Consider the following 24,732-nt stretch of genomic DNA (forward strand, 5'->3'; position numbering starts at 1 on the left):
TATGCCCACCCAGTGGAATATTATATAGGCTGTTAAAAAGAATAAGGTAGTTCTGTACATTCTGATATAGACAAACTCCAACTTAGGTTTTTAAGAGAAAAACCTAAATCTTATAAATATTTAACACTAAGTACCTATTATGTTCGTTATACCATAAACTGATAAAATTTAAATCTAAGTATTTTTAAAGTTTTTCATATGTTTATGTAAGGATAAATTCCAGCCTATGCAATTACTTTATGATTTGCTTACCTGACTGAACGATCATCACTTCCAGTCACAGCCAAAGGTTTAGTAGGATGGACGGCAAGTGCCCAAAGTTCACCTTCACAATGCCCTTGCATAATCAGGAAAGGTTTGTTTCTTTCATGCACCACAATTTCAAAAATTTCACTGTCCTGTGTTCCAACCAGAATGTGGTCACCTCGCCAACAAACACTCCTTACAGACAAACCTAGTCAAAATTGAACTGTATTTAAGATCAATACTATCATAATAGAATGCCAATCTGCCTAAACCGCTACTAAGTTTTGTACTTTTTACACCTGAGATGTAAGATAAAAGGAATCTGCAAGTCTTGGATCCACGTATTTTCTTCATTTATCCATGCTGTTTTCTATGTGGAATATATCTCTTTTTATGTATCTAACGTCTACCCATCCTTCAAGACATATATTCTTCCTTATTAGACATCAGTCATAGTCTAATAACACAGTTTGCATCATCCAAAAAGTAATTATTCAGTAACTACCCTCATAAAATTGTATTCTTCCCTTACAAATCTCATTTTTCATGTATCTGTAATTTCATTTCTTCAATGTGCTCGTAAAACTATTAAGAAGAGAGATTTTTTACTTTTCTGTACACAATCACTTTTGTAACCTCTGGAAAGCTGGTGTTTTCCTCAGTTTCCTCATCTGAATAGCACGGTGTCCAACATTAAGGTGCTGTGTAACTTACAATGTTGTGAGAATCTAGTAAGAAAAAGTGTCAAATTACTTTGTAAAGTTTAAAGTACAATAATGTTCAGCAAAACTAATGAAAACAGTACAGCAGTTAACACTTCCTGGATGATTATTATGTGGCAGACACTCCTCTAAGTATTTTACATATATTAGCTCATTTAATCCTACGAGATAGTTTTTCTTATTTTCATTTTATAGTGAAAGGTCACAAATCTAATAAGTAACTGAAATATGGCTTAAAATAGACCTGTGTAACTTCTAACCCTATTCTCATAATAACACACTAGTGGATAATTTACCTTCATAGTGAAATATTCTGCTTTATCTTATTTATTTTATTTCTTTTTAAAGCCACGCCTTTGGCATATGGAAGTTCCCAGGCTAGGTGTCAAATTGAAGCTGCAGCTACCAGCCATAGCCACGCCAGATTCAAGCTGTGTCTATGACCTATACCATAGCTCACAGCAACACCAGATCCTTAACCCACTGAGTGAGGCCAGGGATTGAACTGGCGTCCTCATGGATGCTAGTCGGGTTCATAACCCGCTGAGCCACAGTGGGAACTCCAAGATTCTGTTTTATTACATCAATTTTTTAAAAATCCCCCAAAGAAAAAGTTACCTCCAGATGACTGACAAATTTGAATGAAGGAAAAACACATCTACATGCATTTAAATCACCTAAACAAAAGTTCCTCTAACCCTCAACACACTTTAATTTCAACAGTTTATTTGCTAAACAGTTACATTTATTATTCTAATAGTAAAATATTTTCAAACTCTAAGGTTACCAAGGTAAGTACCTATCACATCTCTCTGCAGGTCCTATTATAATAGGCATAAGACATGAAAAGAATCTTTGTCATAACAGTAAACATAGACTGTCTTTAGGCAAAATTTCTCCTCTTCAGCAGAAGGATTTTAATTAAATGTATACATTATGGAGGGGCAAATATAAGTCTTATTTACATTTATAAAACATACTTTTAAGTTTACTGAAAGAACAGACAATCCTTGGTACGTTTAGAATTTGCCTAGTAATGAGGTATTTCTTATTACCTTTGTATCCCTGGTCTGTCTCCCTGAGATCAATCACAGTAATTGGTTTAAAAGTTAAATCCCAAAGACGAATACAGCCATCTCTGCCACCAGTAGCAAAGCCTTCTTCACAAGCATTCATGCTAAAAATTCCTGCCTAAAAGAAGTAATAAAATAATTTAACAATACATACTTTTAAATAAAATCTACTATATATGAAGGTAGAAAACCACTTAAAATTTTGTTGATATGACATAGGAATAAACAAATACACAAATGATGATATAGAAATAAACCTATCTATATACAGGGTCTCAATATATGACCAAGGTGGTATTTAATGACACGGGCACAACATAAAAGAAAATTAAGCTAAACCTTATACCATATATAAAAGTGAATCCTGGATAGACAATATAATTCTAAACGTAAAAAATAAAATAAATACATTAAAAAAGAGTCAGAATAACACTTATGTAACTTTGGGCTGTGAGAAAACTTTTTATGCATGGCAGGTTATCCATAAGATGTAAAGGAAATTTTTTCAATTTTTCATATGGAATAGATATCATAAGTAAAAACAAACAGAGTGGGGATATATTTGCAATGCGTATGACTGTCAAAAGGTAAATATTCCTAATATAGTCAAAAGGCTAATATCCCTAATATACAAACAAAGAAAATCCAACAACAACAAAAGAGGAAAGGATAAGAAAAGCCAATTAATAGAAAAGGACATTGAAGTACAGGTTACCCTTGAACAATGCAGGGGTTAGAAATGCCCACCCTTTGCCTACTTGAAAATTACAGTATAACTTAAGAGTCATCCCTCTGCATTTGAGGTTCCTCCGTATCTGAGGTTCCATGGTATCCGTGGATTCAACCAACCATGAATTGTGTACTACTGTAGTTTTTACTATTGAAAATAATAATCTGCATACAAATGGACCCTTGCAGTTCAAACCCATGTTGTTTAATGGTCAACTGTAGTCAAAAAAAAAAAAAGAAACTTCACAGGAAAGAAAATTGAAACAAAAAGTCACTATTTTTTCACCCAGAAGACAAGCAAAACTGTACAACAGTGGTCATTCTGTGCTGAGAAGTATGAGGAAGAAACTGGTATTTTTACATATGGATGGCACAACCTTTGCCAGAATCTGCTATTTCTGGTTTTTCAGACATTTTGCTTAAAACAAGTCCTTCCCTAAGTGGTTCTTTAACATACTTAATATGTAGTATATATTTAATAGTGGTTCATATTAATATATTTAATAGCTTTTCTACCTGAGATCTTCCTGCCAACAATAAAGCAGCTCTGTGCTGTCTAGCTCCCTTCACTATGTGAGGGATTCAACTGCTAAAATGTTCAAATCAGAAAAGATTTAAATATCAGATTTTTCCCCTGATTTAATAATTTATACAAAAATCTCATGAAGTAAAAATTAAATTCCTTTTTCACTCGCTTAATGAATCAATGATATTAAAGTAAAAAAGTTAATTTTAATCTAAAACTATCCCCAAATTTCCAACTGGTAAATTAACCACAAGAGCACTAGTTTTATTCTAATGTGGCTAATCTAGAATACTTTCAGGTTAAATTTTTTTTTTTTTTCTTTTTAGGGCCACACCTATGGCATATGGAGGTTCCCAGGCTAGGGGTCAAATTGGAGCTATAGCTGCTGGCCTACACCACAGCCACAGCAATGTGAGATCCAAGCCACATCCGAGACCTACACCACAGCTCACAGCAACACTGGATCCCTGACCCACTTACTGAGGCCAGGAATCGAACCCATATCCTCATGAATACTAGTCAGATTCCTTTTCACTGTACCACAATGGGAACTCTCTCTCTCTTTTTTTTTTCTTTCAGGTTAAATTTAACAAGCTTTTTCCAAAACTAAAAAAGGCACCATACTAAAGCAATGGTTTAAATAAAATACCGATTATACTAATTTAATTGCACAACGTTTCTTCATTGAAGTCTTGAAAACAAACAGACAAGTTCAATTGCAACAGCACTTTTCAAGTAACTAGACTGATCAGACATCTGCTATATTATGGAACCTTTTGTTCTAAGACAAGGAGGTGAGCAGTTAAGGTCTACAAGTGTTCAAAATATTTAAATATACTTACAGTATGAGCTCCTTGTATTGTTCGTATAAGATTGATTCCTTTCCAAACATATATATCCCCATTGAGTGCACCAGAATATGTTAATTCATCCCTTGCACAGGCCAGGCACAATATTGTCTGAAGGTCGCCAGTCTTACCAAAGACCCCTCGTTTCGGAGTCAGAGCATTTCCACATAAATTCCAAAACTAAAAAGAACACAGGATAATCAAATTACTAAAGAATGCCCATAATATAATGCAAAAAATTTCCAATACTCTGATATTATACTCGAGCTGGAGATTAGAAATTACCTAAGCAAGTCCATTATTTTACAACAGCATTCAGCGTTCACACCCCCATCTGAGTGTTGGCATTAGCAGTGTTAGAGCAGATAAATCACTGATTTCAATCCTTACTGTAAGATTAAGGGGGGCTAAACTAGATTATTTTAAAAATATGCTGTTTTCCTTAGGTTTCTGGAAAAAAACTACATAAACTTAGATAAGGAGAGTTGGGGATGGGTTAGCAATGAAAATGAAGCTAACGGGAGTTCCCATCGTGGCGCAGTGGTTGACGAATCCGACTAGGAACCATGAGGTTGCAGGTTCGGTCCCTGCCCTTGCTCAGTGGGTTAACGATCCGGCGTTGCAGTGAGTTGTGGTGTAGGTTGCAGACGCGGCTCGGATCCCACGTTGCTGTGGCTCTGGCGTAGGCTGGTGGCTACAGCTCCGATTCGACCCCTAGCCTGGGAACCTCCATATGCCGCAGGAGCGGCCCAAGAAATAGCAAAAAGACAAAAAAAAAAAAAGAAAGAAAATGAAGCTAACATTAATTTCTTCATATTGGCAGTCACATTTCCAATGCTCAACAGCCACGTAGATGCAGTATTTATGGAACATCACTGATCTGAGTCCCAGAATAATGGTTCTTAACTCCTGCTGAACATTGAAATCATTTGGATACCTGGGCTGCACTCTCCAGGGACTGTCTCAATTTATTTCAGTGGAGGCTCAGGAGTATGATTTAATTCTCCCTCAAGTGATTTTCATTTGCAGCCAAAGTTTAGAATCACTGATTTAGAATTATAGACTGAAACTGGGAAGAGAACCAGCTACACTTAAGCACAGAAATCACAGATCTTTTAAATTTAAAAATCATAAAGTTTCACAGATTAAAGCATTCATTAGCTGTTTGAATAGATAAGTATCATAATTTTTAGTTCTTTGAGGCTTCAGATTTAAACTTGGATCTTTAGAACTTAAAATGAGATCTTGGAGTTCCCATTGTGGAGCAGGGGAAACAAATCCAACTAGGAACCATGAGGCTGCTGGTTCAATCCCTGGCCTCGCTCAATGGGTTAAGGATCCAGCGTTGCTGTGAGCTGTGGTGTAGGCTGCAGACATGGATCAGATCTGGCATTGCTATGGCTGTGGTATAGGCTGGCAGCTACAGCTCTGACTGGACCCCTGGCCTGGAAACCTCCACATGCCTTGGGCGTGCCCTGAAAAGCAAAAACGAAACAAAACAAAACAAAAAAATAAAAAAATAAATGAGATCTTGAAGATCAGGTAAGATCTTTAAGTATATAATATTAATAAATTACATTATTTAAGTGGTAATTTACTTATAAAGTTGAACTTATTCTCTGTGCCTAATTCCTTTACACAGAACTATTTAATGTGTATATCCCTGCCCTGCCCCATATTCATTTGTCTCTGTCTGCAAACACTAAAATTTACCTGAATCCACGTAAAAGAACAAAAACCCAGTCATGAGGATGTATGTTTGACTTCCCCATCTTCTTCCAAAAATGAACAAACCATTCCAAATGTATATCTCTCTTACTTTTAAGCTTTATAAGTAAAGGAAAATATCAGAAAGCAACATACTAAATCTTTTTTTCATCCATTTCTCTCTCTATATAATATCTATAAATATCCTAGATTGTAGTGTGATACGTGCTTAGTGGCAGAGAGTAAGTAAACATGACTATTACAAGATATGACCCTTCTAGTACCTTGATATGTTTTACACCACAGCTGACAAGTTTATTTGGCTGGTACAAATCCCAAGAAATATCAAATATCTGTAAACAAATGAGATTCATGATTAAAATACTTATCTTCAGAACCATTTAAGAATCCTGTCCAAAAGACTAAAACACTTTAGTCATAAAATATTCCTCAATAAATAATAATCAGAATCCTACACTTCAAAATCATATGAGAAATAAAGTAAATATGTAAATGACATGGAACAAAAACTATTTCTTAGTTTCTATGAACTGTATGAAGCAACTGCATGAAATGGAATGAAAATTAACACTTCTCATTTCTTTTTCGGCCACAGTTTGGCATATGTAGTTCCTGGGCCAGGGATCAGATCTGAGCAGCAGCTACAACCTAAGCCACAGCTGCGGCAATGCCAGATCCTTAAACCACCCTGCTGGGCCAGGGATGAACCTGCGTTCCAGCACTCCCAAGATGTCGCTGATCCTGTTGCGCCACAGTGGGAACTAACACTTCTATTTTTAATTTAAAAAAACTTCTGGTCTATAAATAATGAGAATGATTCAACACAACTAGGGCATGAAGCAGGTATCTGCATAATTTCTACAGAGGAAAGATAATGAACAGAATATACACTGAACACATACAGCTAAAAATAGAGAACATTTTTATAGCTTTCTATCATATAGAACTACTTACATAAGAGACCAAAGAACTATTTCACAGTAAAAATTTTATTTCTCATTTTCAGTTTTATTACTTATGGGTCAAAAAAAAGTAACTTAAATTTTGGAGATCCCCAAGTTTCATTTTTTTCCCCAAATTTCCATAAATTATAAATACACATGAATAATTTTTGTTACAAAATCAAACAAGAAAAAACCCTAACGAAATAAGATATGCATTAGAAATATGTACTTTAATAATAAATAAAAGAAAATTTAATATTTGAAAAATAATTTCATAGGAAAAAAACAACTCTGCTATCTGGTAGTCTTCACCATTATTTCTTTGACACCTGGCTACATGATCAACTAAGATGCTACTACCTCTAAAAATTTATAAAGTGATAGTCTTTTTTTTTTGTCTTTTGTGTTGTTGTTGCTATTTCTTGGGCCGCTCCCTCGGCATATGGAGGTTCCCAGGCTAGGGGTTGAATCGGAGCTGTAGCCACCGGCCTACGCCAGAGCCACAGCAACATGGGATCTGAGCCGTGTCTGCAACTTACACTGCAGCTCACGGCAACGCCGGATCGTTAACCCACTGAGCAAGGGCAGGGACCGAACCTGCAACCTCATGGTTCCTAGTCGGATTCGTTAACCACTGCGCCACGACGGGAACTCCATAAAGTGATAGTCTTTAATGATACTCAAGAAAAAATACATCTTATAAATTAATGTTTAACAACTCACCCTAATAAGATTTAATGAAAAACATATTGATGCACTGTTAAAATACTAACCACAGGAGAGTTCCCATTGTGGTTCAGTGGAAACAAACCTGACTAGTATCTATGAGGACATAGGTTCAATCCCTGGCCTTGCTCAGTGGGTTGAGGATCCGGCAATGCTGTGAGCTGCGGTATAGGTAGCAAACACAGCTTAGATCCTGTGTTGCTGTGGCTGTGGCATAGGCCAGCAGCTGTAGCTCCAATTTGACCGCCAGCCTGGGAATTTCCATATTCTGCAGGTACATCCCTAAAAAGCAATAAAATAAAATAAAATAAAATACTAACCACAAAAATACTTTAAAAAATTCCAGGAGTTCCCATCATGGTGGGCAGAAACAAATCCGACTAGGAACTGTAAGGTTGCAGGTTCTATGCCTGGCCTCGCTCAGTGGGTTGAGGAACCAACATTGCCATGAGCTATGGTGTAGCAGGTCACAGATGTGGCTTTGATCTGGCATTGCTGTGGCTCTGGCAGAGGCCGGCAGCTGTAGCTCCAATTCGACCCTTAGCCTGGGAATCTCCATATGCCATAGGTGCGGCCCTAAAAAGCAAAAAAAAAAAAAAAAAGAAAAAAAAGAAATCCAATAACAGTATTATCTTTCATAATAACTAAATCAAAAGTACTAATGTTTGAGATGCTTTGATCTAAGTAAGTCAGAATATACAATTGTCTAATAAAATGTACCTAACACTTTAATAATTATCCAAATTGTGTTTGTGTACAATAGGCCCCTCTGAGAATCTGCTGAAAACTGAGTTTATTTTCCAAGATACAAATACATAAACAAATTTTTATACAGCTTTCACAGATTGATAGATTCCTCCTGAATAACAATCAATGACTATACCTCCTGTGCTGTTTCAGGTTAGGATTTTACCATACATCAGAAAAATCAGGAGTTCCCACTGTGGCACAGTAGAAATGAATCCAACTAGTATCCATGGGGATGCGGGTTAGATCCCTGGCCTCGCTCAGTGGGTCAGGGATCCGACGTTGCCATGAGCTATGATGTAGGTCACAGATGTGGCTTGGATCCCAAGTTGCTTATGGCTGTGGTATAGGCTGGCAGCTGCAGCTCCGATTCAACCCCTAGCCTGGGAACCTCCATATGCCACAGGTGCAGCCCTAAAAAATTTAAAAAAAATAAAAAAAAGACATTTTAAAAGAGTTTATGGCAAAATGTGTGATGCATTTTTACAAAAGTAGTATGGTATTTAATTAAAAAGCTGACTACAAGGTATTCATTGCATAAATTTCATACAACTTGGAATAGGAATACTTTTTTTTTTTTCTTTTTAGGGCTGCACTTGTGGCATATGGAAGTTCCCAGGACAGGGGTCGAACCTGAGCTGCCACTGCCAGTCTATGCCAAAGCCACAGTGGCTGAGCCACATCTGTGACCTGTGCTGTAACTTGCAGCAATGCCAGATCCTTAACCCACTGAGCAAGGCCAGGGATGGAACCCACATCCTCATGGACACTATGTTGGTTTCTTAACCCGCTAAGCCACAATAGGAATTTCAGGACTACTTAACTTATTTCCAAAGTAAAAAACATTAGGTCTCTAAAAACCTTAATATTAGTCCATAATTAGTTACAAAGCAACACTATATACCTTAACTATGGTTTGCATATAATAAATTAGTGATAAACCAAACTAAATAGAGCCTAGGCATGAACCATTCAACTTTTAAATTTAGGTTTTAATAATGTAAAATTCATCATTTTTGCTGAAGCAAACACTAGGTTAAAGGTTTTATGCTAACACTATAAATATCAAATCATCTTTTTGAGTACTACAATACATATATGCATTTTAAAACTGTATGAGTATTTATAATTGCACTTTAAGTTTTTAATTACATATGAAAAATTAGCAATAACAAAACACAGAAACTTAAAATATCCTGACTCTTCTCTGGCCTCTTCCCACCCAGTACCCATTACAGGAAAATACTTACTCTATCTGTGTGACCTGGAGCCATAGATAACATTTTCCCTCTTTTCCAATCCCAAACACAAACTGCATTCTTTGAATCAAGTCCAACTGAAACCAAGCGCTGAATTATGTCCAAGAAGTTCAGAGAGAATAAAAAGACAAACGATAAAAAAAGGAACCAAATTATAAATGGCAAACAAATTCTACTTATGGGTATTATAAATATCAAAACTTACACATTTATATTTTACAGACATCATAGAGAAAGGCTGGATGTATTTCATCTTGCTAATATTTGCACATATGTGTGGTTCTTCACATTAAGAAACAGAAGACTTCCATTTCTAACAGTAGGACTGACAAAATACCCTAAACATCTTCCCTGCCAAAAACTAAAAATGCTAGATAAAATGTTAAAATATCTTTTTAAATGCTCTGTTGAACTCTCAAGGAATTACGACTTCTGCTAACAAAAATAAAGTGATTTTCTATGGGAATCCTGGAAGGTAAGAGAGTTTCTACACCCCTTTTCTAAAGGTATCAGCTAACTCCAGGTAAGCCTGATTTTTGTTCTGTAGGCTGAATAGAAATAGGAGATAAAGTTCAGGGCCTGCCCAAGGTTGGGATTTGAATTCCAGACCTTCAAAGCAGTAAACTCTTCAGAGTTAAGAGAGAATAAGAAACCACCCCTTTCCAAAGAAAAGCACAGCAATGCATGAAAGGGGAGAAAAACCTTTCTGAAAATATGTAGTCACAAGCAACCTTCATATAGTGGTATAGCCTAAATCCACATTAACCATGAATCCTTCAAATGAAAATTTTCATTTAGAGTGATCCCAAGGGTTGCAGAGTTTTTAAACGTTTTCAATAATGGAGCACAGGCAAAAATAAATATTATGTGGAGAACCAATAATTCATTCCTCAAGGAATTCCTACAAGTAGAAGTTCAATAAAAATAAACTTTAAAATGAGCAAACCCCCATACCCAATAACTGGAAGATAAGGAAAGAAGGGACCATGAGTGAGAATAAAGAGACAGAGTTGAAAACAGGAGACAGTGAGATAGAAATATGAAAGAAGTTTAAAAAACCTAAGAGTGGCCCTCTAGCCATGAGGAAGAAACAGAATCTGAACTTGCTCCCCTGCCATAAACAGTTGGAAAACTGTACAAAATTATAAAAGAAATATTTTAGACATTCATAACAGGAAGTACTGTAAACTCTGAACGAGGGGGAAGCAAACAAGGTACGTTCTGCAATTGTCTCAGCCTTCATCTAGAAGGCAATTTCCAGACTATAGTATAGAAAGGTAGAAGCCAAATAAAGCCCAGAAGACATGCTGATTTGAGAAGACAGAGCCTGGAGTTTAGAGATGGCTGGAATTTGCAAAGCAGAGAAAGCTCTCTAGAAAATCTCTTTCTGGGTCCCCTTGAGAACATCAATTTTCACATTCACAGGGTAAAATCGATGAGGCCATGCAAAGAACAAATTCTAAAAAAAGAAGAATTCCTAGGGAGCTGCAGCCAAACAAGTCCCAGAGAGTACAAAGAGTTAGCATCACTCAAATTCCCAACACAAGAATGGAGATATATCATTGAATACATGTGTGTATTAAGTAGAGATTCCAGGAGGGTCACACTAGAGTAGTGGACTTAAACCAGTAGTCCTAGAGGAAAAGCTCCACCCCTGACCAAGAAAAAGCTTGAAAGCAAGCTTTGCAAAAGGATCACACTGATCCAAAAGGAACTTAACTACCTGTAAGAACAATGTCCAAAATGCTTTAAAGCGATACAACAAAATCCAGCATCCAGAATGTAATATACACAATGTTCAGTATCCAATAAAAACTTACTGGATATGTTTTACAAAAAGATGTAAATGTGACCAATAGCCAAAAGGAAAATCAATTAATAGAAACAGACCCAGGAATTACAGGGAAGATTAAATTAGGGGACACTGACTGTTGAAATGGAAATGTTCAAGATGCTCAAGAATTTTTTTGGGGGGCTGCACCCACAGCATATAGAAGTTCCCAGGCCAGGGATCAAATCCATGTCACAATGGCAACCCAAGCCACTGCAGTGACAATGCCATATCCTTAAACCAATGAGCCACCAGGGAACTCCCAAGAATTATTTTAAAACAGACAAATAAAAAAAAGAGAAATTGAACATATGAAAGAAAAATATGTTGAACTCATAAAGATAAATGTTAAATTATCTGAAATGAAATTTCACTCTGAAAGATTAAGACAATTAAGAAAAGATAAACGAACTTGAAGATACAGCAATATAAACTATCAAAAAGAAAAAAAAATTAAGAGTTTTAGTTACTTCTAGAAAAATATCAAGTGATCTAATATACCAGTAACTTTGATTTCAAAAGGAGAAGAAAGATGGAAGAAAAGAAAAACAAAACAAACCTATGGAAATAATGGCCAAAATTTTCTCAATTTGATAAAAACAAATGAGCCCACAAATCTAAGATTCTCAATAAACTTCAAGCAGGATAATCAAACACACAGGAAAAAACAAATCAACAAACATGGTCATCAAACTTCTGAAACCAGTGCTACAGAGAAAAATCTTGAAAGCAGCCAAAAAAGACGACAATTTTGGTGTGTAGAAACAAAGATTAAAAAATTATTCTCAGAATTCCCGTCATGGGAGTTCCAGTCATGGCGCAGTAATTAACAAATGTGACTAGGAACCATGAGGTTGCAGGTTTGATCCCTGGTCTTGCTCAGTGGGTTGATGATCCAGCGTTGCCGTGAGCTGTGGTGTAGGTTGCAGACAGGGCTCGGATCCCGAGTTGCTGTGGCTCTGGCGTAGGCTGGTGGCTACGGCTCCGATTGGACCCCTAGCCTGGGAACCTCCATATGCCGCGGGAGCGGCCCAAGAAATAGCAAAAAGACAAAAATAAATAAATAAAATAAAATAAAATAAAATAAAATAAAATAAAATACATAAATTGGCAAGAGTAAAAAAAAAAAAAAAAAAAAAAGAATTCCCGTCACGGAGCAGTGGAAACGAATCAGACTAAGAACCATGAGGTTGCGGGTTCGATCCCTGGCCTCACTCAGTGGGTCAAGGATATGGCGCTGCCGTGAGCTGTGGTATAGGCTGCAGACACGGTTCGGATCCCGCATTGCTATGGGTGTGGCGTAGGCCTGCGGCTGTAGCTCTGATTAGACCCCTAGCCTGGGAACCTCCACATGCTGTGGGTGAGGCCCTAAAAAAAAAAAAAAATTATTCTCAACTTCTTATCTGAAGCTATGCACATTAGATGACAGTGAATAACCTCTTTAAAGTGCTGTGGGGGAAAAAGTCAACATAGAATTGCATATTTACCAAAAATAATCTTTCGGAAACTAGGTCAAAATTAAGTCTTCTTAAGTAAATAAAAAGAGACAATTATCATCAACAAACGTGCAGCATAATATATGATAACAGAAGTTTCTTTAGGCAGAAGGAAAATGATACCAAAGAGAGACTTAATTTAGACATAGTAAATTAAGTACCCAAATGGTAAATATGTAAATAAATCTTTTCAACTTTCTTTGATAACTGTTTAAGGCAAAAATAATACCAGTTATTATGACGTTTACAAAGCATGTAAAATGAATGAAAATGAAAGAAAATTAATGACAACAGCAAAATAAATAGAGAAAAAAGAAACAGCAGAATATATATATATTTTTATATTAACTTCAAAGTGTACCAGAAACTTCACAAAGACCACAAAAGTTTGAATCATAAACTAAGCCAAAACAAATTTTAAAAAATTAAAATACAGAGTATATTCTCTGATAAAGACAGAATTAAATCGGAATAAGAGAAAGTTATGCAGAAAATCCTCCAAATATATGTCAACTAACAATACAATTCTAAGTAACTGAAGAGTTAAAGAAGAAATCACAAGGACCAACCTACAACACATAGTTTGAAAAGCACTGGTTTAGAAGCAGGGGAAAACTATAACCCTCGGGCCTGCACCCTATTTCCATAAATTGAATTTTACCGGAACATAGCCACATCCATTCTTTTCTAAGCTGTCTATGACTGCTTTCAGACTACTATGCAGACCTGGAGTAGCTGTACAGAAACCTTATGGCTCACAAACTTATTTACTACCTGACTTGCTAGAGAACATTTTACCAATATCTGGTTTAGAGCATAAGTTCTGGTACCAGACTGCCTACTGTTTAAACACTAGCTCCATCTCTCACTAACTGGATGACTATGGGCAATCATTTAGCCTCTTTGTACCTTAGTTTCATCAACTGTTAAGTGAGGATAATAAAAGAACCTTATAGGGTTAATATTAGATTTAACATTTATAAAGGAGTTAGAAAAGTACCTGGCACATGGGTAATGTTACATAAATGACTGTTAGCATCATTCTTATGTTTACAATAAGCATGAACTAACTTTAAGAACCCATGCCCTCTATCTATCTGAATGAGAAATCCATTTATTACCTAGTTAAGTTTGTGCAAAGAATTATCATTTAAATCCCCAAACGGGTAAAGTGAATAGCTCACATAAAAAGACAGAGTACAGTTTGTATCTGAAACTCCATCCAATCACACTAGCAGAAAGCCCAAGTGTAGAAGAGGCGATTTGTTCCTCCTGGGAGTCTTTAATATTTGGAAACCAGAGCGTATCAGCAAATACTTAGCTAAAACAAAGATATGTACCTCTTGCTAAAGCATACTGTGTAGAGATTAAAATTTTATCAAATAAGGATAACGTGAGGAATAGTTAGAGAGGCACTGCCCATTCTATCAACGCCTCTTCTCTTTGGCTAAGCTCATCACAAACACAGTGATCTCAACTGGCCAAAAGCTTTATTTATTTTATTTCATTTTTGAGCTTTTATTTATTATAATTGATTTTAAATGTTTTGTCAATTTCTGCTATACAGCAAAGTGACCCAGCCATACATCTATGCACACTCTTCTCATGTTATCTTCCCTCATGTTCTATCACAAGTGACTGGATATAGTTCCCTGTGCTGTACCGCAGGACCACATGGCTCATCCATTCTAAATGCAATAGTTTGTATCTATTAACCCCATATTTCCAGTCCATCCCTCTCTGTCCCTCCCCCTTGGCAACAACCAGTCTGCTCTCCATGTCTGAGTCTGTTTCTGTTCTGCGGATAGGTTCATCTGTTCCATATTTTAGATTCCACAAATAAGTGGTATCATATATCTGTCTTTCTCTTTCTGACTTACTTCACTTAGTATGAGAATCTCTAGTTCCATCCATGTTGCTGCAAATGGCATTTTGTTCTTTTTATGGCTGAGTAGTGTTCCACTGTGTGTATGTACCACATCTGCTTAATCCACTCATTCAACTGTTGATTGACATTTAGGTTGTTTCCATGTCTTGGCTATTGTGAATAGTGCTGCAATGAACATAAGGGTGCGTGTGTCTTTGTGAATGAAAGTTTTTCTGGATATATGCCCAGGAGTGGGACTGTTGGATAATATATGGTAGTTCTATATTTAGTTTTCTGAGGTAACTCTATACCATTTTTCACAGTGATTGTACCAATTTACATTCCTATCAACAGTGCAGGAGGGGAGTTCCTGTCATGGCGCAGTGCTTAACAAATCCGACTAGGAACCATGAGGTGGCAGGTTCGATCCCTGGCCTTGCTCAGTGGGTCAAGGATCCGGCGTTGCCGTGAGCTGGGGTGTTAGGTCGAAGACGAGGCTCAGATCCTGCATTGCTGTGGTTCTGGCGTAGGCTGGTGGCTACAGCTCTGATTTGACCCCTAGCCTGGGAACCTCCATATGCCATGGGAACGGCCCAAGAAATGGCAAAAAGACAAAAACAAAAACAACAACAACAAAAAAAGTGCAGGAGGGTCCCCTTTTCTCCACACCCTCTCCAGCATTTGTTATTTGTAGTCTTATTAATGATAGTCATTCTGACCAGTGTGAGATTGTACCTCATGGTAATTTTGATTTGCATTTCTCTAATAATTAGTGATGTAGAGCATCTTTCATGTGTCTGTTGGCCATTCATATGTCTTCTTTGAAGAAATGTCTATTTAGGTCTTCTGCCCATTTTTCAATTGGGTTGTTGGTTTTTTGCTACTGAGTTTTATATGAGTTGTTTATATATTTTGGAGACTAAGCCCTTGCTGGTTGCACAATTTACAATTATTTTTTCCCATTGTATGGTTTCTTTTTTTACACATTCTGTTGGTGTGCAAAAGCTTTTAAGTTTGAAAGGATCCCACAGGTTTATTTTTGCTTTTATTTCTACTGCCTTGGGAAACTGACCTAAGAAAACATTTGCATGGCTGGTGTCAGAGAATGTTTTGCCTATGTTCTCTTCTAGGAGTCTGATGGTGTCTTGTCTTATGTTTAAGTATTTAAGCCATTTTGAGTTTATTTTTGTGCATGGTGTGAGGGTGTGTTCTGGTTTCATTGATTTACATGCAACAGTCCAGTTTTCCCAGCTCTACTTGCTGAAGAGACTGTCTCTTTCACATTTTATATTCTTGCCTCCCTTGTCGAAGATTAATTGACCCTAAGTGTCTGGGTTTATTTCTGGAGTCTCTATTCTGTTCCATTGGTTTTGTACGTCTGTTTCTGTACCAGTATCACACTGCCTTGATTACTGCAGCTTTGTAGTACTGTCTGAAGTCTGGGAGGGTTATGCCTTCTGTTTGGTTTCTTTTTTTAAACTCAGGATTGCTTTGGAAATTCTGGGTCTTTTATGGTTCCATATAAATTTCTGGATTGTTTGGTCCAGTTCTGTGAATACTGTCAAGGGTAATTTAATAGGGATCACATTGAATCTGTAGACTGTTTTGCATAGTATGGCCATTTTAATGATATTAATTCTTCCAATCCAGGAGCATGGGATGTCTTTCCATTTCTTTGAATCCTCTTTAATTTCCTTGATTAATGTTTTATAGTTCTCAGGATATAAGTCTTTCACCTCCTTGGTCAGGTTTATTTCTAGGTATTTAATTTTTGGGAGGTGCAATTTTATAAGGTATTGTTTTTTTATATTCCTTTTCCAATATTTCATTGTCAGTATACAGAAATGCTACTGATTTCTGAATGTTAATCTTATATTGTGCTACTTTGCTGAATTCATTGATCAGTATGAGTAGTTTTTGTATGGAGTCCTTAGGGTTTTTTATACACAGTATCATGTCATCTGTATAGAGTGACAATTTTACCTCTTTTCTTCCAATTTGGGTATCTTTTATTTGGTTGTCTGATTGCTGTAGCTAGGAATTCTAGCACTATGTTGAATTAAAGTGGAGAGAGTGGGCATTCTTGTCTTGTGCCAGATTTTACTGGGAAGGCTTTCAGCTTTTCTCTGTTGAGTATAATACTTGCTGTGGGTTTGTCAGAAATGGCTTTATTATGTTAAGTTCTCTCTATATCCACTTTGGTAAGAGTTTTTATCATGCATGGATGTTGGATCTTGTCAAATGCTTTTTCTGCATCTACTGAAATGATGATATGGCCTTTGACTTTTCATTTATTAATGCGGTGTGTGACATTGACTGATTTGCCTATGTGGAACCATCCTGGTGAACTTGGGATGAAACCCACTTGGGTCGTGGCATATGATCTTTTTTATGTGTTGTTGGATTCAGGTGGCTAAAATTTTGTTGAGAATTTTTGCATCTATATTCCTCAAAGATATTGGCCTCTAATATTCTGTTTTTGGTTTTGGGTTCTAATATCCTTGTCTGGTTTTGGTGTTAGGGTGATGGCAGCTTCACAGAATGTCTTTGGAAGTGTTCCTTCTTCTTTAATCTTTCAGAAAAGTTTAAGAAGGATGGGTATAAGCTCTTCTTTGTATGTTTAGTAGAATTCGCTTGTGAAGCCATCTGGTGCTCTTGGACTTTCGTTTTTAGAGGTAGTTTTTACTACATACTCAATTTCACTTCTAGGCTTGTTCAAATGCTCTATTTCTTCTTGATTCAGTTTTGGTGGGCTATATGTTTCTAGAAAGTTGTCCATTTCTTCTAGGGTGTTAAATGTGTTGGCATATGATTGTTTGCAGTTTTATGTCTTTGTTATTTGGGGGCTTTTTTTGTATTTTTGCAGTATCCTTTGAGACTTCTCCTTTTTTATTTTTATTTTTTCATATTTTTAGGGCTATACCCGTGGCATATGGAGATTCCCAGGCTAGGGGATGAATTGGAGCTGAAGCTGTCGGCCTACACCACAGCCACAGAAACATGGGATCCAAGCTGCGTCTGCAACCTACACCACAGTTCACAGCAATGCCGGATCCTTAACCCAATGAGCAAGGCCAGGAATTGAACCCACATCCTCATGGATGCCTGTCAGAGTTGTTAACTGCTGAGCCACAACGGCAACTCCTCTTTTTTTCATTTCTTCTTTTGCTAGTTTGGGTTCTCTCTCTCTTCTTTGTGGTGAGTCTGGCCAGAGGTTTGTCAATTTTGTTTACCCTTTCAAAGAACCATCTCTTGGTTTTACTGATTTTTTTTTCTATTGTTTTCTGAATCTCTAGTTTATTGATTTCCTCTATGATCTTTATGATTTCCTTCCTTCTGCTGAATTTAGGTTTTGTTTGATCTTCTTTTTCTAATTCTTTCTAAGTGGTGGTGAAATTGCTGACTTGAGATTTTTCATCTTTTTTAAGGAAGGCCTGTATCGCTCTGAACTTCCCTCTAAGAAGTGCTTTTGTGGCATCCCATAGATTTTGAATGGTTGTATTTTCATAATCATTTGTCTTGAGCTATTTTTTAATTTCCCTTTTGATTTCGTTGACCCATTGGCTTATTTAGTAGCATGTTGTTTTGTCTCCATGTAGTCAGTTTTTTCTCATTTCCTTTTCTGTGGTTGATTTCTAGTTTTATGCCACTGTGATCAGAGAAGATGCCTGAAATAATTTCTATACTCTTAAATTTGTTGGTTAGTTTTGTGCCCCAGTATGCGATCAGTCCTTGAGAATATTCCATGTGCACTTGAAAAGAATATATATCCTGGGTCTTTTGGGATGTAATTTCCTGAAAATATCAGTTAAGTGTAACTGTTCTATTGTGTCTCAGGATCCCTGTTGCCTTATTGATTTTCTGTCAATAAGAGAATCTGTCCATGCAAGTGAGGTGTTAAAATCACCTACTATTATTGTATTCGCATAAATTTCTCCTTTTATGTCTGTCAGTATTTGTTGTATATATATGGGTGCTCCTGTGTTAAGAGCATACATACTGTCAAGTATAATATCTTGAATTGACCCTTTTATCTTTGTCCTTTTTATGGCCTTTATTTTTGTTTTATTTTTTCTTATAATTTTTTTAAATTTTCCCACTGTACAGCAAGGGGGTCAGGTTATCCTTACATGTATACATTACATTTTTTCCCCCACCCTTTCTTCTATTGCAACATGAGTATCTAGACAAAGTTCTCAATGTTATTCATCGGGATCTCCTTGAAAATCTATTCTAAGTTGTGTCTGATAAGCCCAAGCTCCCGATCCCTCCCACTCCCTCCCCCTCCCATCAGGCAGCCACAAGTCTCTTCTCCAAGTCCATGATTTTCTTTTCTGAGGAGATGTTCATTTGTGCTGGATATTAGATTCCAGTTATAAGTGATATCATATGGTATTTGTCTTTGTCTTTCTGGCTCATTTCACTCAGTATGAGATTCTCTAGCTCCATCAATGTTGCTGCAAATGGCATTATGTCATTCTTTTTTATGGCTGAGTAGTATATGGCCTTTATTTTAAAGTCTATTTTGTCTGAGTATTGCAACTCCCATTTTTCTGTCACTTCCCTTCTCATGAAATAATCTTTTTCATCCCCTCACTTTCAATTTATGTGTGTCCTTTGCCCTAAGGTGAGCCTCTTGTAGGCAGCATATTGTAGGCTCTTTTTTCTTCTTTTTTTGCAGCATATAGAAGTTCCCATGCTAGGGCTCGAACTGGAGCTACTGCTGCCAGTCTACACCACAGCCATAGCAACGCCAGATCAGAGCCACGTCTATGACCTTCAACACAGCTCACAGCAATGCTGATCCTTAACCCACTGAGCAAGGCCAGGGATCGAACCCACATCCTCATGGATACTAGTCGGGCTTGTTACCACTGAGCCACAACGCGAACTTTCTAGGTTCTTGTTTTTTAAATATCCTTTCTACCATTCTATGTCTTTTGATTGGAGCATTCAGTCCATTTACATTTAAGGTAATTATTGATAAATATGTATATTGCCATTTTAAACCTTGTTTTCTGGTTGTTTCTATGTTTCTCCTTTGTTCTTTTTTTGATTGGATGATTTCCTTTTATTTTATGCTTGTGTCCTCTTCTCTTTAGTTCTTGTGAATGTATTGTTTGGTTTTGAATTGTGGTTGTCCTATTTTTCAAGTATGTTAACTCCTTCCTATATCTGCTTGCTTTAGCCTGAGGATAATATAGGCTTAAACACATTCTTTTATATATAAAAGATCTGTATACTGGCTTAGTTAAGTGATTACTTTCCAGTTGTGATTTCCTCCATTCTATATCTTCTTACTTCTTTCCTATTTAGAGGAGACCCTTCAGTATGTCTTTTAGAATGGGTTTCGTATTGCTGTATTCTCTTAGTTTCTACTTGTTTAGAGAACATCTTTATTTCTCCTTCTATGTTAAATGAGAATCTTGGTGGGTAGAGTATGCTAGGCTGCAAATTTTTCCCTTTAAGACCTTTGACTACATCCTGCCACTCTCTTCTGGACAGCAGTGTTTCTGTAGAGAAATCAGCTGATAGCCTTAGGTTGTTCCCTTACAATTAACTCTTTGTCTTTCTCCTGCTGCCTTTAGAATCCTCTCCTTACCCTTAACTTTTGCCATTTTATTATACGTCTTGGTGTGGGTCTGTTTGGGTTCATCTTGTCTGGGACCCTCTGTGCTTCCTGTATCTTGATATCTGTTTCCATTAGATTTGGAAATTTTTAGCTATAATTTCTTCAGATGTATTTTCAATCCTCTTTTTCTTCACCTTCTGGAATCCCTATTATGCATAGATTGGCCTGCTTTATTTTATGCCATAGATCTCTGAGAGTGTTTTCATGTTTTTTCATTTGGTTTTCTGTCTGCTGTCCTGATTGGGTCATTTCCATTATTCTATCTTCATTTATTCTTTCCTCTGCATTATTCATTCTGCTTTTCAATGCCTTTAACTCAGCTTGCACCTCTGCAAATAAATTTCCTAATTTTTCTTGGCTCCTCCTTATATTGTCTAGTTTCTTTTTAAAGCAATCTGTATTATTATTCTTATCTGCTAATTCCTTCAATAGTTTCATCATCTCTCTCTTTTTTTTTCTATTTTCAGCTGCCCTACGGCATATGGAATTCCCAGGCTAGGGATCCGATCTGAGCTGCAATTATCACCTATGCTGCAGATGCAGCAATGCTGGATCTTCCTTAAACCACTACACTGGGCCAGGGATCAAACCTGTGTCCTAGCACTTCCAAAATGTTGCAGATTCTATTACGCCACAGTGGAAACTCCACTCTCCTTTTTGAACTCAGTGTCCACTAGACTGCAGAGGTCTGTTTTGTTGTTTGCTCCTTCAGGGGAATTCTCCTGTTCTTATAACTGGGGATGGTTCTTGAGCTTCTTCATTTTGTTTATATTTTTCTTATTCTGTGAGTTTAGGGAAAACAACTCCAGTAGTCTTGGAGGGCTATTTATATGTGAGAGCACCCTGGTGCTCTTTTTTTTTTGGCATGAGGGCTGCTTTTGGTTTGGATGTTTTCTGTCTCTTTCCTCAGTGTGTGCAGGCTGTTACCCCCTTGATGAGGGGTGTGCCAGTGTATGGCCTGCACTTTCTTCCAGGAAGATGGAGGCAATGGGCAGGGCCTGTAGCCAGTGCCTGGTTGCTAGGCCTTTGACAATGGTGAGGACCTGTGGGAAGGTGGTGCAGGCTGCTCCTGGTTGCAGGGCCCTGGCAAGTGGCAGTGACCCTCAGGGAGGTGTAGGCAGCACCCAAAGCTTTGGCAGCAGCAACAGCAGGGTTTGTGTGTTCTCAGGGGAGTGAGGGCAACAGGTGGCTCTTGGTTGCAGCGCCGTCCTTGATGCTGACCCCTGAGATGACTGGGCTGCAGGTGGTGCCTGTTCACAGATCCCTAGTGGTAGCGAGTCTTGCCTACCTCTGGAGTCTGAGATGGCTGCTGTGGTTTGTCCCACAGCCCATGCAAGAGACACCCCACCACCTGAGAGCCCACACATGCACAGGGAAAGATATTCTTATGGCAGCTCTGGCCCTCACCAACTATGGTGCCCTGCTTCTTCTGTGGGCCCAGGCCTCCTTTTGCACTCCCTTGGCTGTGGCACTTGGCTCCCCAGGCCATGGCGCATAGCTCCTTAGCCCCTCCAGCTATCTCCACACAGCCAACCTAGTCCTCTCCTCTCCCTGGAACTGACCTCTTGAGCCTGAATCTCAGTACCCAGCCCCTTCTGGATCTCAGGCTGTGGTGTCTGGGGGCAGTGGTACCAATGGTCTGTGTGGCACTTTCTGCTTTGCCCTCCTCAGTCTGGCTGTTGAGCTTTTCTCCAATGCTTTGAGGTTCCCCATCTCTGCCCCAGCTGATCCTCTGGCCAGGTGTCCTCTCAGGGTGCAGGTTCTTTTCCTCTTTCACAGCTCTCTCTCGGGAGTCCTGTTCCCACCCTGATTCCTTTTTTTTTCTCTTCTCTCTCTCTTTTCCTTTTGTTTTGCCCAGTTATGTGGAGGGTTTCTTGCCCTTTATGGAGGTTTAGGGTCTTCTGCCAGCATTCAGAAGTTCTGTAACTGTTCTACATGTAGATCGGTTTTTTAAAATGTGTTTCTGGGAGAAGGTGAGTGCCATGTCTTACTCCTCTGCCACCTTGATCCTGCTTCCTGGCCCAAAGTTCTAAAACTCCATGTACCTCCAAAGAACCCCAGAGCATCTAGCTCTGTACAGGCAGTAACGAAATAGACCTGGGAACATATCTGTAGCCCTGATAAACATATCGTGGCCCAAACCAACCTCCCTGACCACAGGTTAAATAGTAGCAGAGGAGGAAAAGGCAGAAATAACCAAGTAAATAGAACCCCCTCTCCTAGTTTTCTTTCTTTTTTTTTTTTTTTAACTTTATCATCCTTCGTCACAGGTGAAGAAGAGCATACAGAAAGTTTTCCATTGAAAGTAATGCTTTAATTATATTTTGGAAGACAGTAAGAAATTTTGGGGTAGAAAAATAAGAGAAAGTGCATTTCAGACCAAAGGATATCAAGATCAGAGAGGTCATGGTGCTCTCAGGAAAGAGCTAGTACTTTGGTGTGGCTGAGGAGAGGAGCTGCCAACTGAGAAAGACTGGAGAGGTAGGCCAGAGCTAGGGGAAATAATAAGCTTTATTTTTTAATGAGCTGGAATAAAGAGAATTAAGTTTTAATTGTGTAATACATAGTATATCTATATGACATTCAAGGAGGGTATATGGAGTTGAGAAAAAACGCCAGGGCCACTGTTAACTGATACAGGAGTTGAAGTAAAGTCATGGATCTTGCTAGTCACCTAAAGAGAATAAGCACAATGAGGGGGAGGGGCAAGAGGGGGGCAACAGACTCATAGGAACACTGGCATTTAAGAAGCAGACAGAAGGAATAGCTCCTTTCAAGATAACTAAGAAATAACTGTCAGATAGGGAGAAAGAAAACCAGATAAAATGCCTCTATCCAGCTTCCCCAATTCCCCCCGATCCTATTCCCAAACACAATCTTGGCTGTGTCCACTAATTAAACTGGAAGTATAGTTGACCCTTGAACAACGTAGAGTTGAACTTCCTGGGTCCACTTAACACACAGGTCTTTTTCAGTAGTAAATACTATAGTACTATATGGTCCCTGGATGGCTGAATCCACAGATGCAGAGCAGTCATGAATATGAGGGGCTGACTATAATTTCTATGCAGATTAATCCCTGTGTTGTTCAAGGGTCAACTCTATTAAAAAGCTCTAGCACACTAAATACTCAAATGAGAGAAGTGTCTTAATAGACACAACTAGATGTATCCATGAGTTCCTATAATTGTGAAACGTTCAAATAACAGACAATCAAACCTAAAAGACTCTAGCATGGGGGTGGGGGGGATTCTTGTGATCTCAGTATTTATTACATAAGGACTAGTTGTTACAAGTGTCACAATATAAAAAAATCACAAATTTTACAAAATATCCAGGGCTTAATGGAGTAAATACTGGTCAAATCATACATAAACCCATTAGAAACTAGGATCTGGCAGAGCAATAGAAGAGAACTCAGAATAATACAATAAGCACTTGAGGTATATCTAGATATCTAGAGATTACTAAAACAATCTGAAATATCAGTGAACTCCTCTAATATTTTTGCAAAAGTGACTATCTTCATAATCATTGCAAAAAACAAAGATAAACTAAAGCATTTTATTTTGTACCAGCATATAATTGAGAAAATTAAGTTAAAAAATCAACTTTAGTCTTAGCTCATTATATGTATCTGCAGAGTTTTAACTTAGATTTTGCTAAATATGGGAATGTGTTTTTATAAATTATGATTGTATTTTCAAGATAAAGTATCAAATTCCCCACCTCATACCCACTCTCTCTCATTTACTAAGAAATTTTACTCCCTGTTTGATATGGACTTATACAGCCTTTTCATGCCCTAATTATTCTCAGTAAGGTAGACTTCCAGTATTAGCATGAACAGTCAATCCATTTAGAAAAACCCTTTGGGAAAAGAAAATTCAGCATACTATCAACAGAGAAACTCATTCATTGGGTAAATCTTAATTGTTCACTTACAGTTTCAAATGTAGTAGAAAACGTAAAAATTACACAGTATTTACTAGTTGGTATTTCATAAACAGCTTATAGATATTAGTGAATAGATATGTTCTGAAATATGTTTTTTAACTAAAGCATCTTCTCAGTAACATAATTTCAGAAATTCTCTTAACTTAATCTTCACTTGGTACCAGTTCCTTACAAGTTTTAACTGTACTTAAGATTGATGAATTCTGCCTGAAATATAAATAACCACCTCCTAAGTTCCATATTTGGGAGGCAGTAGAGCATTGCGGTTAAAAATATGAGCTTTTGAGTGTGACTGACCTGAGTTCCCGCTCTGGCTCCATTTACTAGCTGTGTAACCTGGGGCAAGTTATTTAACCTCTCTAAGTCTCAGTTTCTTTATCTGTAAAATAGAGATAATATCT

At 37.5% G+C, this 24,732-nt stretch overlaps 1 protein-coding gene across 1 annotated transcript in view; it reads right to left on the minus strand.

Annotated features, from left to right (window-relative positions):
• The window catches only part of EML5 (EMAP like 5), a 197,929-nt gene that overhangs the window by 139,586 nt on the left and 33,611 nt on the right, over positions 1-24,732 (minus strand). The window contains exons 3-7 of the mRNA XM_047797659.1: positions 9,540-9,638; positions 6,136-6,204; positions 4,139-4,324; positions 2,024-2,159; positions 253-454 (exon numbers count right to left, since the gene is read on the minus strand). Coding sequence (XP_047653615.1) covers positions 253-454; positions 2,024-2,159; positions 4,139-4,324; positions 6,136-6,204; positions 9,540-9,638 — 692 coding nt within the window. The remainder of the gene's footprint in view (positions 1-252; positions 455-2,023; positions 2,160-4,138; positions 4,325-6,135; positions 6,205-9,539; positions 9,639-24,732) is intronic.

Source organism: Phacochoerus africanus, chromosome 9 (assembly GCF_016906955.1).
Source record: "Phacochoerus africanus isolate WHEZ1 chromosome 9, ROS_Pafr_v1, whole genome shotgun sequence".
Taxonomy (NCBI): domain Eukaryota; kingdom Metazoa; phylum Chordata; class Mammalia; order Artiodactyla; family Suidae; genus Phacochoerus; species Phacochoerus africanus.